This window comes from Myxocyprinus asiaticus, chromosome 3 (assembly GCF_019703515.2).
Source record: "Myxocyprinus asiaticus isolate MX2 ecotype Aquarium Trade chromosome 3, UBuf_Myxa_2, whole genome shotgun sequence".
Lineage (NCBI taxonomy): Eukaryota > Metazoa > Chordata > Actinopteri > Cypriniformes > Catostomidae > Myxocyprinus > Myxocyprinus asiaticus.
Window position 1 is genome coordinate 23,666,618 of NC_059346.1, and position 21,797 is coordinate 23,688,414.

At 39.9% G+C, this 21,797-nt stretch overlaps 1 protein-coding gene across 7 annotated transcripts; it reads left to right on the top strand.

Annotated features, from left to right (window-relative positions):
* Nucleotides 1-315: 315 nt before the first annotated feature.
* Nucleotides 316-21,747, top strand: LOC127426723 (hamartin-like). 7 transcript variants are annotated; one of them, XM_051673706.1, is made up of 23 exons: nucleotides 400-418; nucleotides 526-595; nucleotides 1,641-1,838; nucleotides 1,994-2,097; nucleotides 2,222-2,374; nucleotides 3,014-3,158; nucleotides 3,322-3,476; nucleotides 3,891-3,964; nucleotides 4,048-4,208; nucleotides 4,337-4,449; nucleotides 5,438-5,600; nucleotides 11,898-11,977; nucleotides 12,091-12,148; nucleotides 12,262-12,345; nucleotides 12,475-12,952; nucleotides 13,049-13,119; nucleotides 15,010-15,182; nucleotides 15,678-15,860; nucleotides 16,013-16,123; nucleotides 16,284-16,406; nucleotides 17,839-18,026; nucleotides 18,890-19,054; nucleotides 19,547-21,747. In XM_051673706.1, exons 3-23 carry the CDS (start codon nucleotides 1,730-1,732, stop codon nucleotides 20,028-20,030), a joined length of 3,375 nt encoding a protein of 1,124 aa, XP_051529666.1. In that variant the 5' UTR covers nucleotides 400-418; nucleotides 526-595; nucleotides 1,641-1,729; the 3' UTR covers nucleotides 20,031-21,747. The 7 variants fall into 7 exon arrangements, with proteins under 7 accessions (XP_051529684.1, XP_051529656.1, XP_051529704.1 ...); XM_051673724.1 differs by lacking the exon at nucleotides 526-595 and having other exon boundaries at nucleotides 316-418; XM_051673696.1 differs by having other exon boundaries at nucleotides 327-595.
* The last annotated feature ends 50 nt before the right edge of the window (nucleotides 21,748-21,797 follow it).

A 21,797-nucleotide genomic window follows, 5' to 3' on the forward strand; every position in this document is an offset into this window, starting at 1 on the left:
GTTGAATGCCACTTTGGTGAATAAAAGTACCAATATCTTTCCATAAGAGCAAAATCTGTACATTATTCCAAACTTTTGGCCGCCAGTGTACACACACACACACACACACACTCTATTTACAGAACAGTTTATATACTTTTATTTACATATATTTAAATAAGAAGTCTATACAATTTTTGTTTTAGAATTACAAGAATATAATATATTATTAACTGGATACTACAAATATATATGTATTTCAGTACTCAGTCCACCCTCTCCCAGCAAGCAAACGTGTTTGTCCTTTAAAACAACGCGCATGCGCTATGAGCTTCTGTCACGCTAAAGCTGCTACATGCTTAGCTTGCTCTCATTGCGCTGCACTTCACACCTTTTTGACACTCATTTCGTGATCTGTGACAGCAAGGCAGAAGTGTCGGTCAGTATCCTCTCTCTAATCAAACATCAACTTATTAGCTCTCATGTCTGGATTGCACTTGCGCCGGAATCATTACGGATATTGAGTTCTTCCATCTGCGCAAACAGCTCAGCTCAGCGGTGTGAAAGGTCGTGAGGTGTTCAAGATGGCGCCTGTTTGAAGTTCACACTCTGTACGGTAATAAAATCAGCTGTTTAAGAGGCAAATAATGCATGTTTAGTGTGGCACATTTGTCTTAGAGTAGCTCTTGTTATAGTATGATCAATTCCAAAAGATGTCATGATCGTTGGTCATTGTTAAAGCGGTCACTGCTCAGCTCTGTGTGCAGTGATTAATGTGCTGTTGTCATGAAATACAGGGCGGTTTAAGAAAAATACTTTTGCTGTATACGTTTAAGTTACCGTGAGATTGATGGAAACAGTGAAAGGGTTTTAGGTGCATAGCAACTTTAAGTGGCGTGAAGTCTAGAGTCGATATGTTGTGCCTTCAGTTTTAATGAGCACTCGCAGTTCAATGTTGTTCGAAAGAGACTTTGAATTCAGCATGACAGGCTACAGTTGATTTTCATAATGGCTGTGTTTCAACAGATAGCGAGCTGCCTAATTAGTCATCATATTTGGGTTATCATAGACGTGTGCAGCATTTTGCTAATCACACCCTTACAAAATGCTGTGGCGGTTCCATGGGACCATACCATGAAACTAAATTTTTACTATATTCATGTTTCATGGTGTTTACATGGTACTCCATAGTGTTTCAAATAATGTAATGGTACATGTCCAATAAAGTAATGGTATTGCCATGGTACTGCCATGCTACATGTCGAAAAGCATGATATTTTCATGGTACATGCCCAAAAACGTGGAATTGCCATGGCAGTTGTCCAATAAACCATGGTATATCCATGACTTATGTCCAAAAATACATTGCATTGCCATGGTATACCAACAAAACATGGTTTTGCCATGACACATGCCCAGAAAAACATGATATTACCATAGTACCATGTCCAAAGAATCATAGGAGTACCATGGTACTCTTTGGTACTTTTGTCAGTGAGGCTCCTGCAGCTCTTGCTGTGCCAATGATGCCCATAATGTTGTAAAGGTATGCAGTTCTCTAAGTTTAAAGACACAGCCAATGTGTTTTAATAGCAAGTTTAATAGCATTATTGACCTAACATTTTAATGTTGATGTGGTGTTTTGTCACTTTTGTCAACAGTTCCTGCATAGGCACCCCATGCTGACACCACAGGGCATCGGTTTACGCTGTGACAAAGGCACCAGTCCTGTCCACTGTCTTGCACAGCTATGGCCAAGGACCAGCCAAATGTGTTGGACCTCCTCCCTCTTCTGGAGTCCACTGACTTGCATGAGCTGGAGCATGTCAAAAGCCTGCTGCAGGAGACCCTCAGCAAAGGTCAGTCGGCTCTTGTATTTTCAGCTTTTTTCAAAACCAGTCAGCATAGTGGAACTAATTGCCATGGTATGTCACATACATACATATATTTGTAAAAGAATAGATACATTTAAATCAATTTGTAAATAGTTTGTCTTTTGATCTGTAACTGCTAGATAAAGGGACCATGTTGCTGAATAGCCTTGTGGACTATTACCTGGAGACAAACTCATCTCAAGCTGTGGACATACTGTCTTCTGTCAGGGAGCCCCATGATAAGGTGAGGGCAAACGGTTTCCCAACAAGGTGTACAATGATTTCAGTATAGCTACACTGGATTACAGAACATCTAACTTTCAGTGAATTGATGAATGGCAACCTTGACTGGATGTATTTTTCTGTAGTATCTATTAGATAAAATGAATGAATGCATGGGCAAGCAGAGCTGCCGGCTTTCCACCATCACTCTCCTTGGCTATGTTGTCCGCAAGCAGCCGCCATGGATCCACAAGATAGCACGCTTCCCTCTGCTTGCCTCACTGCTGAAATGCCTCAAGGTACCAAACTATAAGCCAGTCAGGTGTGACAGGGAGTTTTGAACATGGATAATGTTCTACATAAAGAGGGTTGTTCTGTCTGTAGTTGGCTGAACATCAATGACAACCAAAAATTAACAACATTTGCTACCTCTTGTGTTGTTCCAAACCTCATAAGTAGTCCATATGACCTGTGTGCTATTTTCCAAGTACTCAGAAACCATGCAATAGCTCTATGTGAAAGACTGAAATTTAAATCATTATTTGCTGAAAATCTTCCCCTCCACTGTATATTTTTAATCTTATTCAATTAAAATATTGCAGGTTAAAGGAATAGTTCACCCAAAAATGAAAATTCTCATGGGTGAGAAACAGAAGAATATTTAAGTCCTTTTTACTATAAATCTCCACTTTTACTTTCTCACATTTTGAGCTATTGTATGGCTTGAAAAGTCTTGGAAAATAGCATACAAGTCACAGAATACTTTCTTTGTGTTTTTTTTTAATTTTTTTTATGGACTTTAAATTTTTGGAGCTCGACAGCCCCAGGCCCCATTATAGCAAAAAGCACTTTGGACATTCTTCAGTATATCTTTTGTGTTCTGCAGAAGATTATTGATTGATTGTTTCACATTTTTCTTCTACCATTTCTTCTTTCAGACTGACTCGGATGTAGTAGTTCTCATCACTGGTGTTCTGGTGTTAATCACTTTACTACCCATGATTCCTCAAACCAACAAACAGCTTCTGTGCGAATTTTTTGACATCTTTGGACGGCTTGCTGCTTGGAACCAACGGCACCCAGGTAGTCTGTCATTTACATGTCTGATATCTTTGTTTTGCAAATTTAGGTGTTTGTTTGACTTTTAGTTCCTGGAAGTTCTGTTTCTTGATGGACAAGGAAGATATAGATCTAGCTTGGACTAAGGGATTATCCTTTTTTTTTTTTGGCTGCATGTGTCCTATAGGTCATGCTCAGGGAGTGTATGCAGTCCACCTGCATGCCAGCGTGTACTCGCTCTTCCACCGGCTCTATGGCATGTACCCCTGTAATTTTCTTTGTTACCTTCGTGCCCACTACAGCATGAAGGAAAATGCTGACACATTTGAGGAAGTGGTTAAGGTGAGCCTGTATTTCTTATGCCACACAATTTAAAAAATGAAATTTATGTCGTTACTCACCCTTATGTCGTTCCAAACCTGTATGACACAAAAGATGTTGGCAGAATGTTAGCCTCAGTCACCATTCACTTTCATTATATCGAAAAAATGACTGAGGCTAACATACTGCCTTACATCTCTATATGTGTTCCATAGAGGGGGAAAAAGACACAGGGGTTTTGATCAACATTTGGGTGAGTAAATGATGACAGAATTTTTTTTTAGGCTGAAATAACTCTTTAAGATTAAAGTGATTTCCTGTGTATAGTTCTGTCTTTTGAAATCACTTCATGCTAATACAGTGCATTTTGTAAGTGGCAAAATTGTATGTCTATTCTAACACATGCTCTAAAATCTCTTTCTTCTTTTATATTAGCCAATGTTAGAACATGTCCGGATACATCCTGAGCTTATCACCGGAACCAAAGACTATGAGGTTGATCCTATTAGGTATGTAAAATGAAATTTGATTCTTTCTGTTGGATAAGAGTTTATATGATTGTTCATAGCCCATGTGCTTGTATTTTGTGTAGATGGAAGCGATTTGAGCCCCATGACATTGTTATTGAATGTGCCAAAATTTCTCTGGATCCTATGGAGGCATCATGTCAAGAGGGCTACTCTTCTCTGTCTGATCACATGGCACGGCGCCCTGCAGACCATAGCCGATCATGCTCAGAGCTTAGTATGCATGGTAAAATGACCTGCAATGTATTGTGAGGATGTAATATACTTCTCTGGATCCTTCGTCAATAGTTTTCTGTTATAAATGAAATGTTACCGCTGTTCTTTTCAGAGAAAATACCTGTTGTCTTTTAACAGAAATCACCTCTGTCACACCAGTGGCCACTGTTTGCAAGTCTCTCTCTCTGTCACTGCTTTATCTCACTGTAAGCAAGGAATCTGGTTCGAGCACACAAACCCCCAACCATCAAGTAAGACATCCTTCACCAAGTGATCATGCAGATTAGATCAGGGTTCCCAAGGTCATGGAAAACCTGTAAATATCAGGGCATTTTAAAATGTTGTTTTCCAGACTTTGAATAAACATTTTCTAGATATGCTCTGCTCTAAAATATTTCATTGTGTGTGTATTGCTCTTGTGCAGATTGAGAAGTTTGTAGACAAACTTTGAGGTTGGCTTGAAAAAGCCTGGTCTGAATGTTCAAGAAGTTTTGAAAGTTTGATTGAAAGCTAATAGGTTGTAGCATGTAACTAGGCATTGCTAGCCTGTTTTAGCATGTAGCTAGGCATCACTAGCCTGTTTTAGCATGTAGCTAGGCATAGCTTGCAAGTTTTAGCATGTTGCTAGCGTGTTGTAATGTGTAGATAAGCACTGATAGCATGTTGCTAGCATGTATTAGCATGTAGCTAGTAATTTTCTAGCATGTAACTAGCATTTTTTTAGCATGTAGCTAGTAATTTTCTAGCATGTTATAGCATGCAGCTAGTCATTGTTAGCATGCTTTAGCATTTTGTTAGCATCTTTTAGTACTTAGCTAGGCATTGGTGGCATATTGCTCAAATGTTTTAGCATGTAGCTAGGTATTCCTAGCATGTTTTAGCACCTAGCTAGGTTATTTAAAATGACTGGATAGGTCATTGTAGAAGTAATGGAAATTAATTGTTCAAAACATGTGGGAACCCTGTTGAACACTGGTTTTTCTTGCATAAATTTGGTCTCATCATTTGTAACCTAGAATTTGTTTAACATATTGTGTAATTGAATGAGTGCGTAGTTTTTTTAGAATTTAGAACCAAATTGTTTAGAAGGTCTCCTGCTCTGGACTGAACTGCAGTCTATGCAGAAGAACCACCATAAAATGCTCAAAACAAGCCTATAAGTTTGCCTTTAAATATAGATAAATTACAATTACTTGACCTGCTAATAAATAAATGTCTGTTGACGTGGTCTGTTGGCAGAGTGATGAGATGAACTCCTCAAGGATAAAGGAGGAGATGTGGAGTCCTTCCTCAGTATGTGGGATGAGCACCCCTCCCAGCTCTAGAGGAATGTCCCCCACCACTGTTTCTGAAGTCTCACATAGTGCCTCCCACCTCTCAGGAGGGATCCTTAACACTCCAGGTCAGCCAAATGCTTTCCGATCTGAACCAGTGTTTCCCAACATTTGGGTACTGTATCTCCACAGCACCAAACCTTCAGCATTATCTTTATTATTAATTTTTTTACATTTTTACAATGATTCACTTGCTGTTGTTGAAAAACAGACTCATCATGGTTCTTCTCTCTTCTCCCTTTAATAAAATACCTGAGCTTGTTCGTCTTTCACAAGTTTAGACCATTCTGGGGTAGATTATAGAGAAAAGTTTGTGATGAGTAAAGAGCACTGTTAAATTTGCACATATATTCCACTACAAGTCATTCACACAAATTAGTGAACCTAACATTTTTATTTTCTTTCCTTTTTTATTTTTTATTCTTTTCTCACTTTTTATTAACAATTTTTATTGATTCCATTCATAAGACAAAAACACAACATAAAATACGGAATCAATTATATACATTAAACCCCCCCACCCGACACAAACATGCACTACAGTGGTCAACAACAATTAGTACATAAAAATGTAAAAAAAAAAAAAGAATTTTTTTTTTTTTTTTTAAAACAACAAGAATGCACATACACATCAAATTAGACATACCTCTCCACTGCCCCTCCCCGAGAACGATCAAAAAAAGCCAAATATCCACCCTACTTCCTATCAAACAAATTCCATTTTCCCAGCCTTCTAAAAATCACCTCCTCGTAAACTGCCACCCTGCCCATCTCCCCGCACCACTCCCGAAACGAGGGTGCCCCAGCCGACTTCCACGCCCGGAGTATGATTTGTCTGCCGATCATAACTCTGGCTAGGACCCAACTTTTTAAATGGCTGTCCCCAATATCAATGACCACCCCATCACCTAAGATGCAGAGTCTGGGGCAAAATACGAGCGTCTAATACGTCACACATAAAGCTCTGAACCCGCAACCAAAATTCTTGGATCTTAACTAGAGGTGGGAATCTTTGCTGGCCTCATGATTCGATTACAATTCAAAGGGTAATGATTTGATTATAAAACGATTATCGATGCATCACGATGCATCTTGTCCTTCAATTTCTTTTTTCACTTTCTTCAAAATTTATTTTTCACTCTATTTTTTCTCTTACAGCTTTTTATTTTACAGCTGTTTTAAAAAATCAGAAAGAGTCACATTACATAAACTGGCCTTTTACATTCAGTATGAGCTGTGAACAATCATGGAACATCCACAAGATTAAATAAATGGTTCTATAGTTTAAAAGAGTATCTCAGTTTTTCAGTTTGTAAAAATCTCTTAAAAGCACAAGAAAAAAAATATTGGTTCTCCATCAAAACGCACTGAATACTATTACTTCAACTGATTATATTTTTTCTTTTTGTTTAAACATTGTAAATCATTTAATAGTATTTAATTATTATTTAAAATGAATCTATGCCATGCTATTCATTTTAATTTTTAACCACAATTGGAAGTTTCTGGTCCAGGATGAAAGATATATCTGCTTCTATGAGAGTGCAGTTGTCAGCTTCTCCTCTCCTCACCTGCAAAGGTGATAGTAAAGCAGTTTAAATAGTGCAGTTGTTGCTTCAGAAATTTATCAAGCGTATCGTATGCACTGTTCCATCTGTTTGCTCTGTGAGTAGAAGATCGCACGACCCTGTCGCAAAAGCTACGATGGATTTCAAACCTTTATCATCAGGTGTGCGCACTGTCCTGACAAGCGAGTGACCGGCAGTGACTGGCAATAAAGCAAGAGCCAATGAAATGGAGAGCGCGCAAGAGTAGAGAAAAGCATCGAAAAAAAAATAATTAACTGAAACATCACCAACATCTCCCGAACCGCTGCCTCATCATTAATTTCTTCTGTGTTTTCCCGTTGTGTACAAATCAGTGCAATATAATGGGTGCGAGTTCGTCTTTCATGTTGTTTGTTGGCTTATCACGAATAAACTCTCCCGTTGCTATGTGCATGGGTTTGTGAGAATTTCGGGGTCGTAATTTCATTCAGGCACAAATGGTCATGTGTTTGATACAGCTGGTCTGCAAACAGTCGTGTTTGTACACATGACTTTAGTGTATGCACTTAAATCACGTCTTTGTTTCTACATCTGTCTTTGACGCGCACCACTGCTCTGCCGCGATTTAATCTGAACTCAGAATCGATTCTGATTCTTTTGAGAAGCGATTCAGAATCGTTTGAGTATGAATCGCGATGCATTGCTGAAACGATTTTTTCCCCCACCCCTAATCTTAACACATCTCCAAAAAACATAGGTTGTGTCCCCGTCTTCTGATTGGCATCACCAGCAGGTGGGTGTGTCTTTAAGGCCAAGACTTTACAATCTAGAGGGGGTCCAATAGAATCGATGCAAAATCTTAAATTGCATCAGATGCACCCTTGCATCTTTAGATGTAGACTTGATGTTTTTTTAGAATCCTAGCCCACACTCCCTCCCCCAATACCAAGTTTAAATCTTTCTCCCATAATCTCTTCAGAGAAGTTGAAGCTCCATCCCCCAGACTCTGAATTAGCAGGGAGTAATACACTGATGCCTCATGACTTTTTCCAAAAGCAGTAATCACCACTTCTTGCCACTTTAGGGGGGTGTATACAACTCCCAAAAATAGTACAGAGCAGGTGGCGCAGCTGTGAATGCCTAAAGAACTGAGATCTGGGAATCTTAAAATGTTGAACAATATTTTCAAAAGATCTCAACACTCCACTCTCATATAGGTCACCGAGCGTATTAACCTCCCTCACAATCCACTCTGACCAGCAGAAAGTGTACTTATTAATATGTAATTTTGGGTTCAGCCATATGCTCGAAGGAACATTTAAATAACTGTCCAAATTAAACACTCTGGACGCTTGTCCATACCGCTTGCAAATGCAAGATAACGGGGTGAGACTTAACTTCTCCGGTTAGTTTAATAGAAAGGCTTTGCAATGGCAAAATAGGGGCAAGAACTTCCCGTTCAATACAAAATCAGGGAGGGGCGCTCTCAGGTGGAAGCGTCCAATGAGCAAAATGTCTAAGACCGAATGCATAATAATAAAACAAAATCTTGGGTAGACCTAGCCCACCTTTTCAATCGATCTATGTAAGTTATTGAAATGTAATCTGGGACGCTTACCATTCCAAATGAAGGACTTTGCTGTGCTATCAAATTGCTTGAAATAAGAGAGGGGGACGTCTACAGGGAGAGACTGTAGCAGGTAGTTGAATTTTGGAATTCATTTTAATAAAATTAACCTTCACAATCATAGATAAATGTTATGAAGCCCACCTGCCCACATCACTCGAAAACCTTTTTATTAAGGGGTCAAAAGGGGTCAATAACTCTAGCTAAATCACACAAATTTGCTGGGAATAAAATGCCTAAATATTTAATGCCCTGTTTGGGCCACTGGAAGGCGCCCGGCTGAAAAGCCGTTACTGGGCAAAGAGGGCAACCCTGCAGGGTGCCCCTATCAAGAGTAAAATAATCTGAAATTAATCCAATACTGCTGCTAACGGGTGTCTATAAAGTAACTTAATCCATCCAATAAAAGTATTCCCGAACCCGTACATTTCCAAAATCTTAAAAAGATAATCCCATTCTACCATATCAAACGCCTTTTCGGTGTCAAGTGAGATGGCAGTGAACGGAGTCTGATCATTCGCCACTGACCACATGATATTGATGAAATGCCTAATGTTATCAGAAGAGCCGCGGCCCTGAATAAACCCCACCTGATCTATATGTATAAGAGATGTCATAACTCCACTTAATCTGTTAGCCAAAATGTTTTACAATATTTTTACGTCTAGCTGGTCAGGGAAATTGGACGGTAACTCTTACACTCGCCTAGATCCTTGTCCTCAAGAATCAGACTGATCCTGGCTTGTGTCATGGTTGGCGGAAGCTTTCCATTCTTTAATGATTCCTTATAAATTTCTAGCAAAAGTGGAGTCAGTTCTGTAGAATAAGATCTAAAAAACTCAGCGGCAAAGCCATCTGTCCCCGGAGCCTTGCCTGTAGTTAAGGCCTTAATTACCTTGCCAATCTCCTCCAAGTTTATCTCAGAATCAAGAGAATTTTTTTGTTCCGTCGTCAGTTTAGGGAGTTCTAATGGTTCCACAAAGTTTCTAATATCTTCATCAGTAGGCAAAGACGTGGAACTATAGAGATCAAGATAGAAATCTTTAAAAGCATTATCAATATCAATGGCCGAGGTAAACTCCTTAACACCAGCAGATTTCACAGAGGGAATGGCAGAAAAAGACTCTCCCTGCTCCTCACATCCAGCCAAAAGCTTCCCCGCTTTGTCCCCCGACTCAAAGTATAACTGTCCCGCCCGGAATAGCCAAAACTCCACCCTCCGTGACAAAATAGCATCATCTGTACCTCAATCGGGTGAACTCTCTGAGGCCATCAGACGACACCCGGCACTTCAGCTCTGCCTCGGCACCTCCAACATTCCCCTCCAACTCCACGAGTTCTCGTGCTTTGGATCTTTTGATGAATGAGGCACACTGTATGATCTGGCCCCTAAGAACCTCCTTAAGTGCCTCCCAAGCTGCACAAATAGAGGACACCGAGGAACAATTGGTCTCCAAACAAACATTGATTTCAGCCTTTAACATTTGTTGAAATTCAGGATTTTGCAATAGGCATACATTAAAGCGCCAACTGTATGGTTTCTTTTTCTCCGTATGTGCCAACACTTCTAAACTCACCAGGGCGTGATCTGAGATGTTTCCAATTGAGCAATCAACAACAGATGAAATTAGGGATTTAGATATATATAACAAAATCTATTCTAGAATAAATATTATGGACTGTTGAAAAAAAAATTATAGTCCCTACCAGATGTGTTCAGAAGTCTCCAAATATCTGTAAGACCAAGAACCCTACACATCCCATGAAGTATCAGTGTTGCTCCAGGGGGCCTACACACCTCTGCCCCACCATGATCAATAAAGTCCATCAACAGACCAAAGTCTCCTCCCAATATCACACCACGAGGGGCACCAGCAGCCCTCAACATCCACTCAAGATCTATAAAAAAGCCCTAATCATCAGTGCCAGGTACGCAGATATTAGCCATATTCAACCTTTGCCCCTGAATTTCTGCCAAAACAACAATGACTCTTCCCAATTCATCTTCAGTCTGTTTGAGACATCTGAACTGCAGATGCCCACCCATCAGTGCTATGACTCCCCTGCTCTCACCTGAACCAGCACAAAAGAAAAACAGCGCCAACTGGCATCCATCCCTCTAAACTCAAACAGTCCATGTATGCCTATGAGAGCCCCCGTGACAACCCCGCCGTCGAACTGCCCAAGTCTGGCGTTTCAATACAAGTTTTGTGAGAGAGAATTACACAACAGAAAATAATCAATAAAACAAACTCCAGCCAATAAGTGGAATAAACACAAAAAATGTGTAGATTCATCCACATAACTGTCCCGAGGGTGTGTTGTTCCACAAAACAAGCTCCAGCCGCTCAGCACAAAAAAAAAAAAAAAAAAAGCCGCTCAGTTTCCTCGGACAGTCAAATGAATGTTCAGTGAGCCGACCCATTCGACTGCCACATGAGTGCACAAATGACCCAATCACTCCAACGTCCCGCAAGAAACACTCCACAAAACAAACTCCAGCCAATAGGAGGCACAAGCACAAAGAACACGCAGATCCATCCACAACACCGTCCTGAAGGAGCGCCACTACACAAAACAAACTCCAGCTGCTAGGCGTGACCAGCACAAAATGAAACAAAAAAGGTGCCCAGCCTCCTCGGACGGCCAAGTGAATGCTCAGTGTGTCAGGCCCACTTGGCTGCAACGTGAGCACCACAAAATGACTCACTCAGTCCATTGACCCCATGAAGGACATAGCTCACTGGGGACATGCAAATACTCCATTGCCATCCCCAGCATCCACTCTCAACCTGGCCGGGAACACCAGAGCAAAAGCGACCCTCCATTGATGCAAGAGTTTCCTGCACTCCCCATTATCTTCCTAGAACAGTTATGGATCAGGGTGTATCGAATCTCACCGGTTTATATCTTTAAAAGTATCAAAATTAGCAAAGTGCACAGAGCTCGCCATTCACACATCCGAACATCGCATGGCGTCACGTGACTCCATGAACTGAATGTTTTAAGGCATTGACAACAACAAAATTCTTAGATTGTGATTAATTGTTTATCTTTTGATAGCCTTATATTTGTAACCCATAATTTTTGTTTTATAGGTTTGAGCAAATCTAAATGGAACTTTGTTCTGTTTGTGGGCTGCTCTGGTAGGTTCCTCAGATGTTTTTATTTTGTTTTTTTGTTTTTTTCAGTGGATGGGTCATCTTCTTTCCCATCGCTCTCAGAAGAACTAGAACAACCTGCCCAAAACACCAGCAGTACTCAGGCAAAGGTACGTAATATATCAAGCATTTGTGTTGTCGCTTATTAAACTTATACACAAAAATGTTCCATGTGCATATGTTCATGAAAACGCTTCTGTTTAATTTGGCCAAAACTGCTCAGGTTAATCAGCCGGGCAAAGAGCTGGAAAAAGTTATGCCCAGAAGTATTAACAACAATGGTGAGAATATCCCCTGAGATCTTTGTAGAGTATCATTCTAATGAGAAATTGACCTCTGCTGCTCAGAGAAACTGACATACTGATTAATGTGTTATGCTTTTGCTACTCTTTAGGAGGTCCAGGTAATGCCAAGAGTCCAGTGTCATTGGCGCAACTCTCTGACATTGTCAGAAGGACAGACGGGGAGAGAAAGGATGGTGAGAGAGGAGATATCATACAGAACAATGCATCCCTCAGCTTTCAAGTATAGAAAACTGTGTTTTCAATCATGCCTTTGTTTTCAGTGACCTCTGATCTCACCATTCTCTCCAACATATTCTTTCCAGATGCCATCACGCAGGAGATTTTGAGCTTGACCCATGGGAGACTGGACTTTGGAACAAGGCCAGGCCCGGATTCCTCTTTTTCCAGCTCCTCAGACACCCTCCTCTCGTCTCACTTCAGCAATGAACCGAATTTTGTCTCAACACCAGACAGGAGTAAAAGCTCTGCCAAAGGAATAGAGCAGCAACCTCCATGGGGCCTCTGGCCTGCTTTCACCCCCATAGAGAACGAAAAGGGCAGTCTGAGTTCCCTGTCTGAACTGACGAAGGAATCCATGCCTTATGAGCCACTGTTTGACCTCACCTTACCTAAGGTGGCATCACTGTTTTTGGAGAGGAGGACCATGGAGGCCTTGCGGAGGGCTGAAAGAGAAAGGGTGCACCGAGAGGAGGTGGAGGATCTTTCTGCTACTTCCCCTCTGGAGGTGTTGGACCGTGTTATTAAGCAGGGCCATGAAACCCATGATAAAGTGCTGAAGAGGTTAGTTTTGGTTTTTAATTCAAGAACACTCTGTGATTTAGTAAATGAGTAATTAGTGAGGAAATGTGACAAGGGTTTGTGTTTGCTGTCTTACAGAACTCTGTCTTCTCAAAGCCAGTCAGCCAGTCCACACTCTGGAGGTAAACAACATAGCAATAAAGGAAAAGGTATTTAGGATTTTTAGTAATTCATAGGCTCTCCATGCTCAAGAAGATTGTGTCCTCCAGCCTGTCTCCTCCAACTTGTCCTGAGTTCATTTCCATTTTCCTGTCTCTTTCCTCTAAATAGATGTTGATCTTTTTCCAAGACTCTCTTACACTGTAAACCGTAATGTTGTAATTACTGGAAAAATCAAGTTGTCTTAATTAAACATTACTTGAAATGGCTCATAACTCAAAGATCTATGCTCTTTGAACTTATTTTTGTTAAAAATCCATAGATTTGAGATTTTAAGTGTTAATAACTCAAATGATTGAGTACAAAATTGAGACTATGGAGAATACCCATAATCGCTTGCGCTTTATTTAATAATGTTCCCTTGGTTTTATTTCTTTTGTAGTATTATGTTTTTGTTTTTTTAAACATTATATTTTTTTTATTAAAATTGTTTCATGTGTGTCCCCTTTGGTCAAGTTGAACCCCATTAACTCTCAGTTCTAGTAGTGCATGTGCAATTGAAGTACACGCGTATATGCATTTCTGTGTAGAAATCAGTTATCTTCTTTATTTGATCTGTTTTATTGTATGATCTAAATTTTAGTCCATTTTAGAACAACAATAATTGAATGGCAAATCTGAGTTGAGTCTACTTGCATCTAGTAACATTAAATTAAATAGATAATTCTATATAAACACCAAGTTAAGTGAACTTAATTACACAAGTTTTGGAGACCCCATTACTCAGTTCAATTGAGGGAACAAGTTTACTCAATCGTTGTTAGGGTTTTCAGTGTACTTCTAGGTAGTTCATTGTCAAATCCTCAGTTCCTCAAATGAATACAGCTTTGACCCCATTTCCACCTGGTATTAAGATACGTTTTGGGTGATCTGATCACATGTGGTCTGCCCTAAATACAGGTCTAAACGGGGTTTAAAATATTTTGTGATCGGATCACAGAAACCACATACGAATGTGGTCAAAAATGCATATGTCAATATCGCATTTGAGGTGTAAACGTTAACCCGTCCTGTATGCGTCCCGGCAGCAGTGAAGCGCCACCCCTCACCTGTCAATCGACTGCTGTGCTAAAACAAGAGTTTAAACTTTGCTGTTTATGAGCGGCGCTTTAAAGGAAATAACCATCCGGTCAGAAAATGTAAAAAAAAAAGCGGATACATACACAATCACGAGAGCTTCACGGATCTTCTTTAGTGTGTCTGATATCAACACAGATGAGAAACACGAACACCTGAAGCTCTTTTAATAGAGGTAATCCACTAAAATAACTGATAATTCTCCTTGACATGTTGCATTTGTGCTTAGATAAAATGCCATCTGCATCTGGGAAGAACACTGAACCCTTTTTTTTTCGTGCTTTCTTTGTCTTTTCTAACTTTGTTGGGCTTTATTATCATGCAGTAACACACTAACATAGTGATTGATGTATGATGTCATAAAACAGAGACCCTCCCATCCAAATCCGAACACAGGTGGTCACAGGAGACGCATTTAAGTGACCAGGTGTAAACAGCAATGTGTCTCCCCAGACCACGTGATCGGATCGCCCGAGATGCATCGTAACACCAGGTGGAAATGAGGCCTTGGATTGCATTGGCCTTCCTCTGTAATAAATCATAATCTGAGAATTAGAGTTCCTGCAGATTCGAAGGTCCTGTATTTGTTTCCATTTCCTGTACGTTTCCTCTAAATACAAATAGATTATTTTTTCTGATTATCTTACCATTTTGTAAGTAGTAGTTCAAGTCCTCAGTTTCAGAAAAGGATTCAGCTATGTGTTGGTCCTCATCCTGTAATCAGTCAATATCTGGGAACTTCCAGGACTCTAGACTACAGCTGAATTATGTTGCATTGTATTGATGGCGGTGGATTTTTGCAGGTTCTGTGTCTGCAGCATCTGATGAGCTGGGGATGTTGCGTAATCAGCTGCTGTTGCTGCATAACCAGCTGCTGTATGAAAGACATAAGAGAGAACAACATGCACTTCGTAACCGCCGTCTGTTTGGCCGTATTGTCAACGCGACTGCATTGGAAGAGCAGAACAACTCCATGGTAATGAATGAAACTGGATTATCCATTTATCCGTAATCAGACTGTCACCCATTCTACACACACAGAAGTCCTCAGGCATCTCCACAGATTTTCAAAGAATTTCAATGCCTGTCATTGACAGTTTTACACATCCCTCATCCTTTGTGTGTTTGTTTTAATTAAGTGTTGTGGCTAGTACGATAATGCTTTCAGCTACCTATAACAGAGCAGTACTTTTGGCTCCATTTAACACTCAAGAAAATGTGAAAAATTGTGTAGATTCCATGTACTGTAGATATAGCCATAACTGGCAACATTGCACTGTTAAAATCTCTTAAAAGTCATGTCAGGCTCAACGAGTCTTGTAAGTACAAGTCTTGTAAAGTTTTCAGGTTGTTGATTACAACTTTACAAAGCAGTATGGCCTAGAATTTATTTTGTTCTTAATATGTGTGTTTTACTTCACGTTTTTGGTAACTGTGATTCTCCAAAGGTGTGTTTGTTCGTGTGTGGTAGAAAACCCAACTGAAGCTTCAGGATATTGAGATGCAGACTGTGCAAGTAAGTCTTCAGGAGGAGCAGCGGCGCTTCAAGTGTCTACAAGAAGACCAAGAGGCTTTAGTGAACCAACTGCTGACTCAAATCCAACAACTGCAGCAGAAGCGGAATGACTATTACTCAAAGATGCAGGAGCTGCAGGTGATCATTGGCATAGGGAATGAATATTGTTGCACAGCACTCCCAACAAAAATAGTCCAAATATTTTAAGATGCAGTTTGGTTGCTGGATTGTAGAGGAGAATATGTGATATCCATGTTAAATGCTAATGTTTTGTGTGTTGTCCATTACAGACTGATTTGAATGAGAATCGGAAGAAGGTAGGAGAAATGGAGGCAGAGCTACAGAGAGCCAATAACAAAGTGTGTAATTTGGGACACCTGCTCAGCCAAATGTCCATAAAGGTAAAACATGTTTGTGACATCCTCTGTTTTCAACACTATCAATCACACTGTGGAAATATTTAAAGCTTTTTCATTTGAAAGCACATTCTACAGTAGGTATGACCCATATTTATTAATATAGTTGAATTCTTATTTGTGTGCTTGATTTCTTCAACCTCAGCTCAACAATAGTGAAAATATGGAGCAGCAGATGGCTTTTTTGAACACACAGCTACTGCTTTTAGGTGAAGCCAACAAGATTTGTGTAGAGGAAATCGAGCGCTTAGGACCTGAGGCAAGCAAGGTAGGCATGACACTCTTCACAAAAAAATATATTTATGACTTTGATCACTGCTATTCATTATTGCTTCATTGCTTAAAACCCAGCAGGAATCTAGTTTAACTATGAAGTCTTTTATAAATATGTTATCACAGTAGGTGAGTTTAGACTTAAAGAAATGTACAGTATTTTTCAGTTTAGAGGTGTGTGTGTGAACAAGAACCGATGATGAAAATAAGCTTTAGCAATTCGCTGGCTAAAAAGAAGTTGTAATGGTGGCAAAAAAAAAATAGTTATGTATTGATGCTATGTGTGCACAAAGCTGTAACGTCAATGGTCAGAGCATGTTCAAGGACCTTATTCACAGTAGTGCCATCTTTGATTTTTGACAAGAATGACAATGAGGATGTGAAGGACAGATTTACAGCCTCTTCTATGAGTTGTACTGTTGTTTAAAGTGTTTTGGATCATTCCGCTGATGGTATGGCAACAGCACTGCCCTCATCCGCAAAGCCCAGCAAAGGGTGGTGCGCACTGTCAGACACATTGGAGGTGAGCTTCCCTCCCTCCAGGACATCTATACCAGGCGGTGTGTGAAAAAAGCTCAGAGGATCATCAGAGACTCCAGCCAACCGAGCCATGGGCTGCTCTCACTGCTACCATCAGGCAGGTGGTATCACAGCATCAGGACCTGCACCAGCCGACTACATGACAGCTTCTTCCCCCAGGCAATCAGACTTTTGAACTCTTGATCTCTCACGAACAATATACATCAGTACTGCACTTTATTAATCTCACACTGGACTGTCATAAATTATATTCTCTTTTAACAACACACTGGCAACTGACTCTCAACCGACAGCCTCAATGTCAATACAGCACAATACAACCTACTGTATATTTGATATATGCTATTTTTATTGTATACTGTGTATTCTATATTGTGTGTATTGTATACTGTACATTTTATATTATTTGTATATTGTGTCGTGTGTAATTGTGTATATTAGATATGTAAATTGTGTTGTGCAAATCTGATGTTTATTGTAAATTGGTAAATGTCTCATCACTGTCATGACTGCTATGCTTGTGTATATGATTGAGTGACAAAGGGATTTGATTTGAAGAGACTAAGTCAATCCCTCACAGCATTGTTTTCATTCACGTCAAAAATCAAATATGGCGTCAGTGTGAATAAGGTCAATATGAGGCGGCAGTTGAAAATCTGCTTTGTTGTTGGGACACAGGCAACTACATAAATGTAAACATTCACTACAAAAATACTGCAAACAAATAACTTTGCAGAGATTGGAAGAATTGTCTAATGTAAACAATTCTACTATTGATCTCAAGACACCTACTTTATACCCAGTGAAGGCAGCTTTATTCCTTTTATCCTGAAGAATGTTACTTGGTCTACTCGGATTTACTCCTTGGTCTCCTTTGTGACTGTTAGGAGCTGAAGATGCTGCAAGCGTCTTCACTGCGGGAGGTGGAGCGCTTGAGGCAGAGCTCTCTCCAGCAGAGTCAGAGACTCGAGGCAGCCCAACAGCGCATCACAGATCTGGAGACCCAACTCGTCAAGAAAGAGCAGGTCATCCGAGAGCAGAAGAAACTGCTGGAGAATGTTAAAAGCCAAGCCACGTATGAGCTTATCTCTTACACCTTCTCTAACATTCTTCCTTAACATCTCGTTTTGTGTGTCACAAAGAATGAAGTCATACAATTTATGTTCCTTTTAATGTTATGAATCTATTTTCATATATATTCATATCTGACTGTGTATGAACTAATGATGTGTTAAGCATGATATCATGTTTGCAAAATATGCTCACTGAGGCCTTTTATTAGGAACACCTATACACCTACTTATTCAAGAGATTATCTAATCAGCCAATCTTGTGTCAGCAATGCATAAAATCTTGCAGATATGGTTCAGGAGCTTCAGTTAATGTTCACATCAACTGTCAGAATGGGAAAAATGTGATCTCAGTCAGTAATTTTGGACGTGGCATGATTGTTGGTGCTAGCCGGGCTGGTGTGAGTGTTTCTGTAACTGCTGATCTCCTGGGATTTTCATGCACAACAGTCTCTAGAGTTTACCCTGAATGGTTCCAAAAACAAAAAACATCCACTGAGCAGCAATTCTGTGGATGGAAACGCATTGTTGATATGAGAGGTCAATGGAGAATGGCCAGAATGGTTCGAGCTGACAGAAAGGCTACGGTAACTTGGATAACCACACTTATTGTACAGTTGTAGTGAGCAGAATAGTATCTCCGAATGCACAACACGTTGAACCTCAAGGCGGATGGGCTACAACAGCAGAAGACCATGTCCTCGGTGTTCCTAGTAAAGTGTTCAGTGAGTGTATATATTAATGGTTGTTGTTTGTTGTAAAGTGCCATAAAGTACCATCTTACTTGGTCTGTGGAATATTGATCATTTGGTTTCTAGCAAATGCATCTTGGTGTAAGACTTTTCAGTTTATTCGTGGTTTCCTGTAGGGAGCAGCTGCAGGCTTCAGAGAACCGGTATTTGGCCCAGAAGCACATCACTCAGGCATTACAGTCAGAGCTGCTTGAACTCTATAGCCAGATAGAGTTAAAAAAACTGAAAACCAGTTCACCAGCAGAGCACACTTCTGGGGCCAGCAGTCCCACCAACCAGAGGTATGTTCCAAACCAATATGTCCTGCCCAGATGTATTTCTCCTCTACAGATTGATGTACTAATTATATATAATATATTATAGGGTTCCCAAAGTCATGGGAATTGTTGTGGAGGTTAATTAAATGTTAAAAGTCATGGAAACAGCTATAACAAATAAGCATTTTTTCTGGTTATGCTTTTCTCTGAAATATTTCTTTGGCTAGGTATTACTCATGTGTAGAGTAAAACTTGTTTGCAAGCCTTCGTTATGTCTGATTCAATAAATCTGTTGGATCAGACATGTTGAGGTCAGAAAGATTCATTAGCAAATCTTCTTACAAAATTCTTATTGTAAACTTCACTTCAATTCCTTCAATTCTTAAACGTCTGGAAACATTATGGAAAATTCATAGAAATGTATTGGTCCAAAAGGGTTTGTAATAATGCATGACAACAGGAATGTGATGGGTTGCTGAATTTGTACTGAAACATATATTTCCATTTGTGTTTCAGGCCAAATGGCAACGGCACTGGACCATCTGCTCCATCTCTATCAGCTGACCCAGTGAAAAGAGAGGAAGGCACATACGTGTGTGTCGATGGCGAAGTCTCTGTAGGGTCTCCTCGAACACCCGTTAACGGCAGTCAGGAAGATCTTTCCGCCCTCACTCGTTCATTTCCCTCTCTCCCCTGCGACTCCCCACTGGCTGTTGGCTCATACCCCAATACCAGAAGTTTCTTGGGCAAGCGAGCCAGAGAGTTGTTCCGCAATAAAAGCGAGAGCCACTATGAGGTGGAACCAGTAGCGCTCACCTGCTTCTCCCCAGATCTTAAGGTTGAGCCCGGCACAGACCCCTCAGAGAACACACAGTTTGAAGGGGCCACTGACCAGGCTGACCTGCAGCCCATGGATAGACCCCGGGCATATAATATTCAGTGTAGGAGGCAGCAGGATCTGCGGATCATGGACTACAATGAAACCCACCATGAGCATTGATTGTATACTGCTGTTTGTCTACAATTAGAAAAGAATATTTTGGACCCAGTATTAGACTGCACAACTCTTTTTTTTTTTTTTTTTTTTTTTTGAGTGGTTTGCAGAGTTTTAGTTTTTTTTAAAATCTCTGTTGTACAACGGAACAGCCAAAAATTAAAATAAAAATCGTCATTTGACAGGGCAGCCTCAGTTGCCATGTAGTCACCACAGTGGCAAGAGAAATATCTTGTCATCTCAGTCTAATGTTATCAAGTTAATTATGAATTAATTGTAATTCAGTATATTTTTATTATCACCATTCAGCAAGCAGCTGTGGGGATTCTGTTCTGTGGTGGTTGGATGTAACTCAGTCCTCACTGTATTTTACAGCAAATGCATTGCCTTAATCACTGTATTTGCTCTTGTAATTGCCCCATTTGTTTTTACATCTTTCTGAATTGATCCAAGCAAAACTGCCCCTTTGAGTCATACAGCGAGATGTGTCTCAGAAATTGCACAATACCAAGTGTGATCATTACATCAGTTCCCTCTTGGAGCACTGTAAATAGTTCATGCCTTTGAGAAATCAATCAATCTGATAAAAATGTGAAAAAAGAAAAAGAAGCTATGTAAGGGATAGATAAATAGAATAAGAAATCACATTTCATTGCTAAGGCTAGCCATGTGGGTACATGCCATAGCAATGCTTTGTGTGCTTTGCCTAGACAGAAAATGAGTAAGCAAGTGTTGTGTTGTAGCTCTAGTAAAATATTTTTTTATGCATTAACTTTCTTTACTGTGATTGGAGAGCCCAGTCACCAGTGCAATAATTCTTAGCATAAAACTTTATGCCTGCTCAATGGTATGAGTGATGAAAAAAAAAAAAAAACATATTTTTGCTATTTTGCAGGGCTCTCAGGGCCATACAGAACACAGGATATGCTGCTGTAGGTGCATTTTAGTGCATTTGTCCTGTTAAATCAAGAAATTGGAAAATCATTGTGGTCTTGAGGTGTATTTGAAAGGCAAATGCTTATGCATTAATAGAGTACAAAATATGGCCACTGCAATACGTATAGATTGTAATACACTGTAAGACACACTAAACTTGGAAAAGAAGCTGCTCGTTATAAGCCTGTTCTTCTGTTCCTCTGTTATTTCCTTTTATTTCTGTCTTACACAGGTCAGACCCCAACTGCAAAGAAAAGGTTCTATAATGGGCTGCAGATGGCTGAAGTAAAAGCACTTTAAAAAAAAAAAAAATCAGGGCTTCATAAGATTACTGAACTCTAGTCGAGCATTAGACTTGTCTCTTTCTAAAACCATGCCCTTGGGGGTTGTTTTTGTTGCGAGATAAAGTTGGAATATGTGAAGCGCTGTTGCAAAAAAAAAAAAAAAAAAAAAAAAAAAACATGCTGGCTTCAGCCTGCCAGCTGTGAAAATGCCTCTGTTTACATTTCTGTTTCACTCAAACATTACTTTCCCTTTTTATACCAAAAGCCCACTCAAAACATTTTGTGTCACAAAATGCCTTATTGGAAAAAATAGGAAGCCTGTCCCTCACCTGAAGCCATTTGTCAATAGATTTGTTTAGAGCTATGGTACAATAGGACAATGACGTGTTACAGGTAACCAGGGGCTCTCTGTCCAGAAGTACTGTTTTGAATTCAAGAAAAAGATCTGTGTTCTCCTACTTGTTTAGCTATGATCAACAAAAATAAAATTTATATGTTTTGCATATTTTTGTCATAGTCTTATCAATTATAAAATTTTTATTGTATATTTTAT

Excerpts from the sequence above, each read along its gene's own strand:
- LOC127426723 (XM_051673724.1), top strand. The coding sequence starts at position 1,730 with ATGGCCAAGGACCAGCCAAATGTGTTGGACCTCCTCCCTCTTCTGGAG. Across the intron at positions 16,407-17,838 it reads TAGGACCTGAGGCAAGCAAG|GAGCTGAAGATGCTGCAAGC; the intron begins GTAGGCATGACA and ends TGTGACTGTTAG. Across the intron at positions 18,027-18,889 it reads AATGTTAAAAGCCAAGCCAC|GGAGCAGCTGCAGGCTTCAG; the intron begins GTATGAGCTTAT and ends GGTTTCCTGTAG.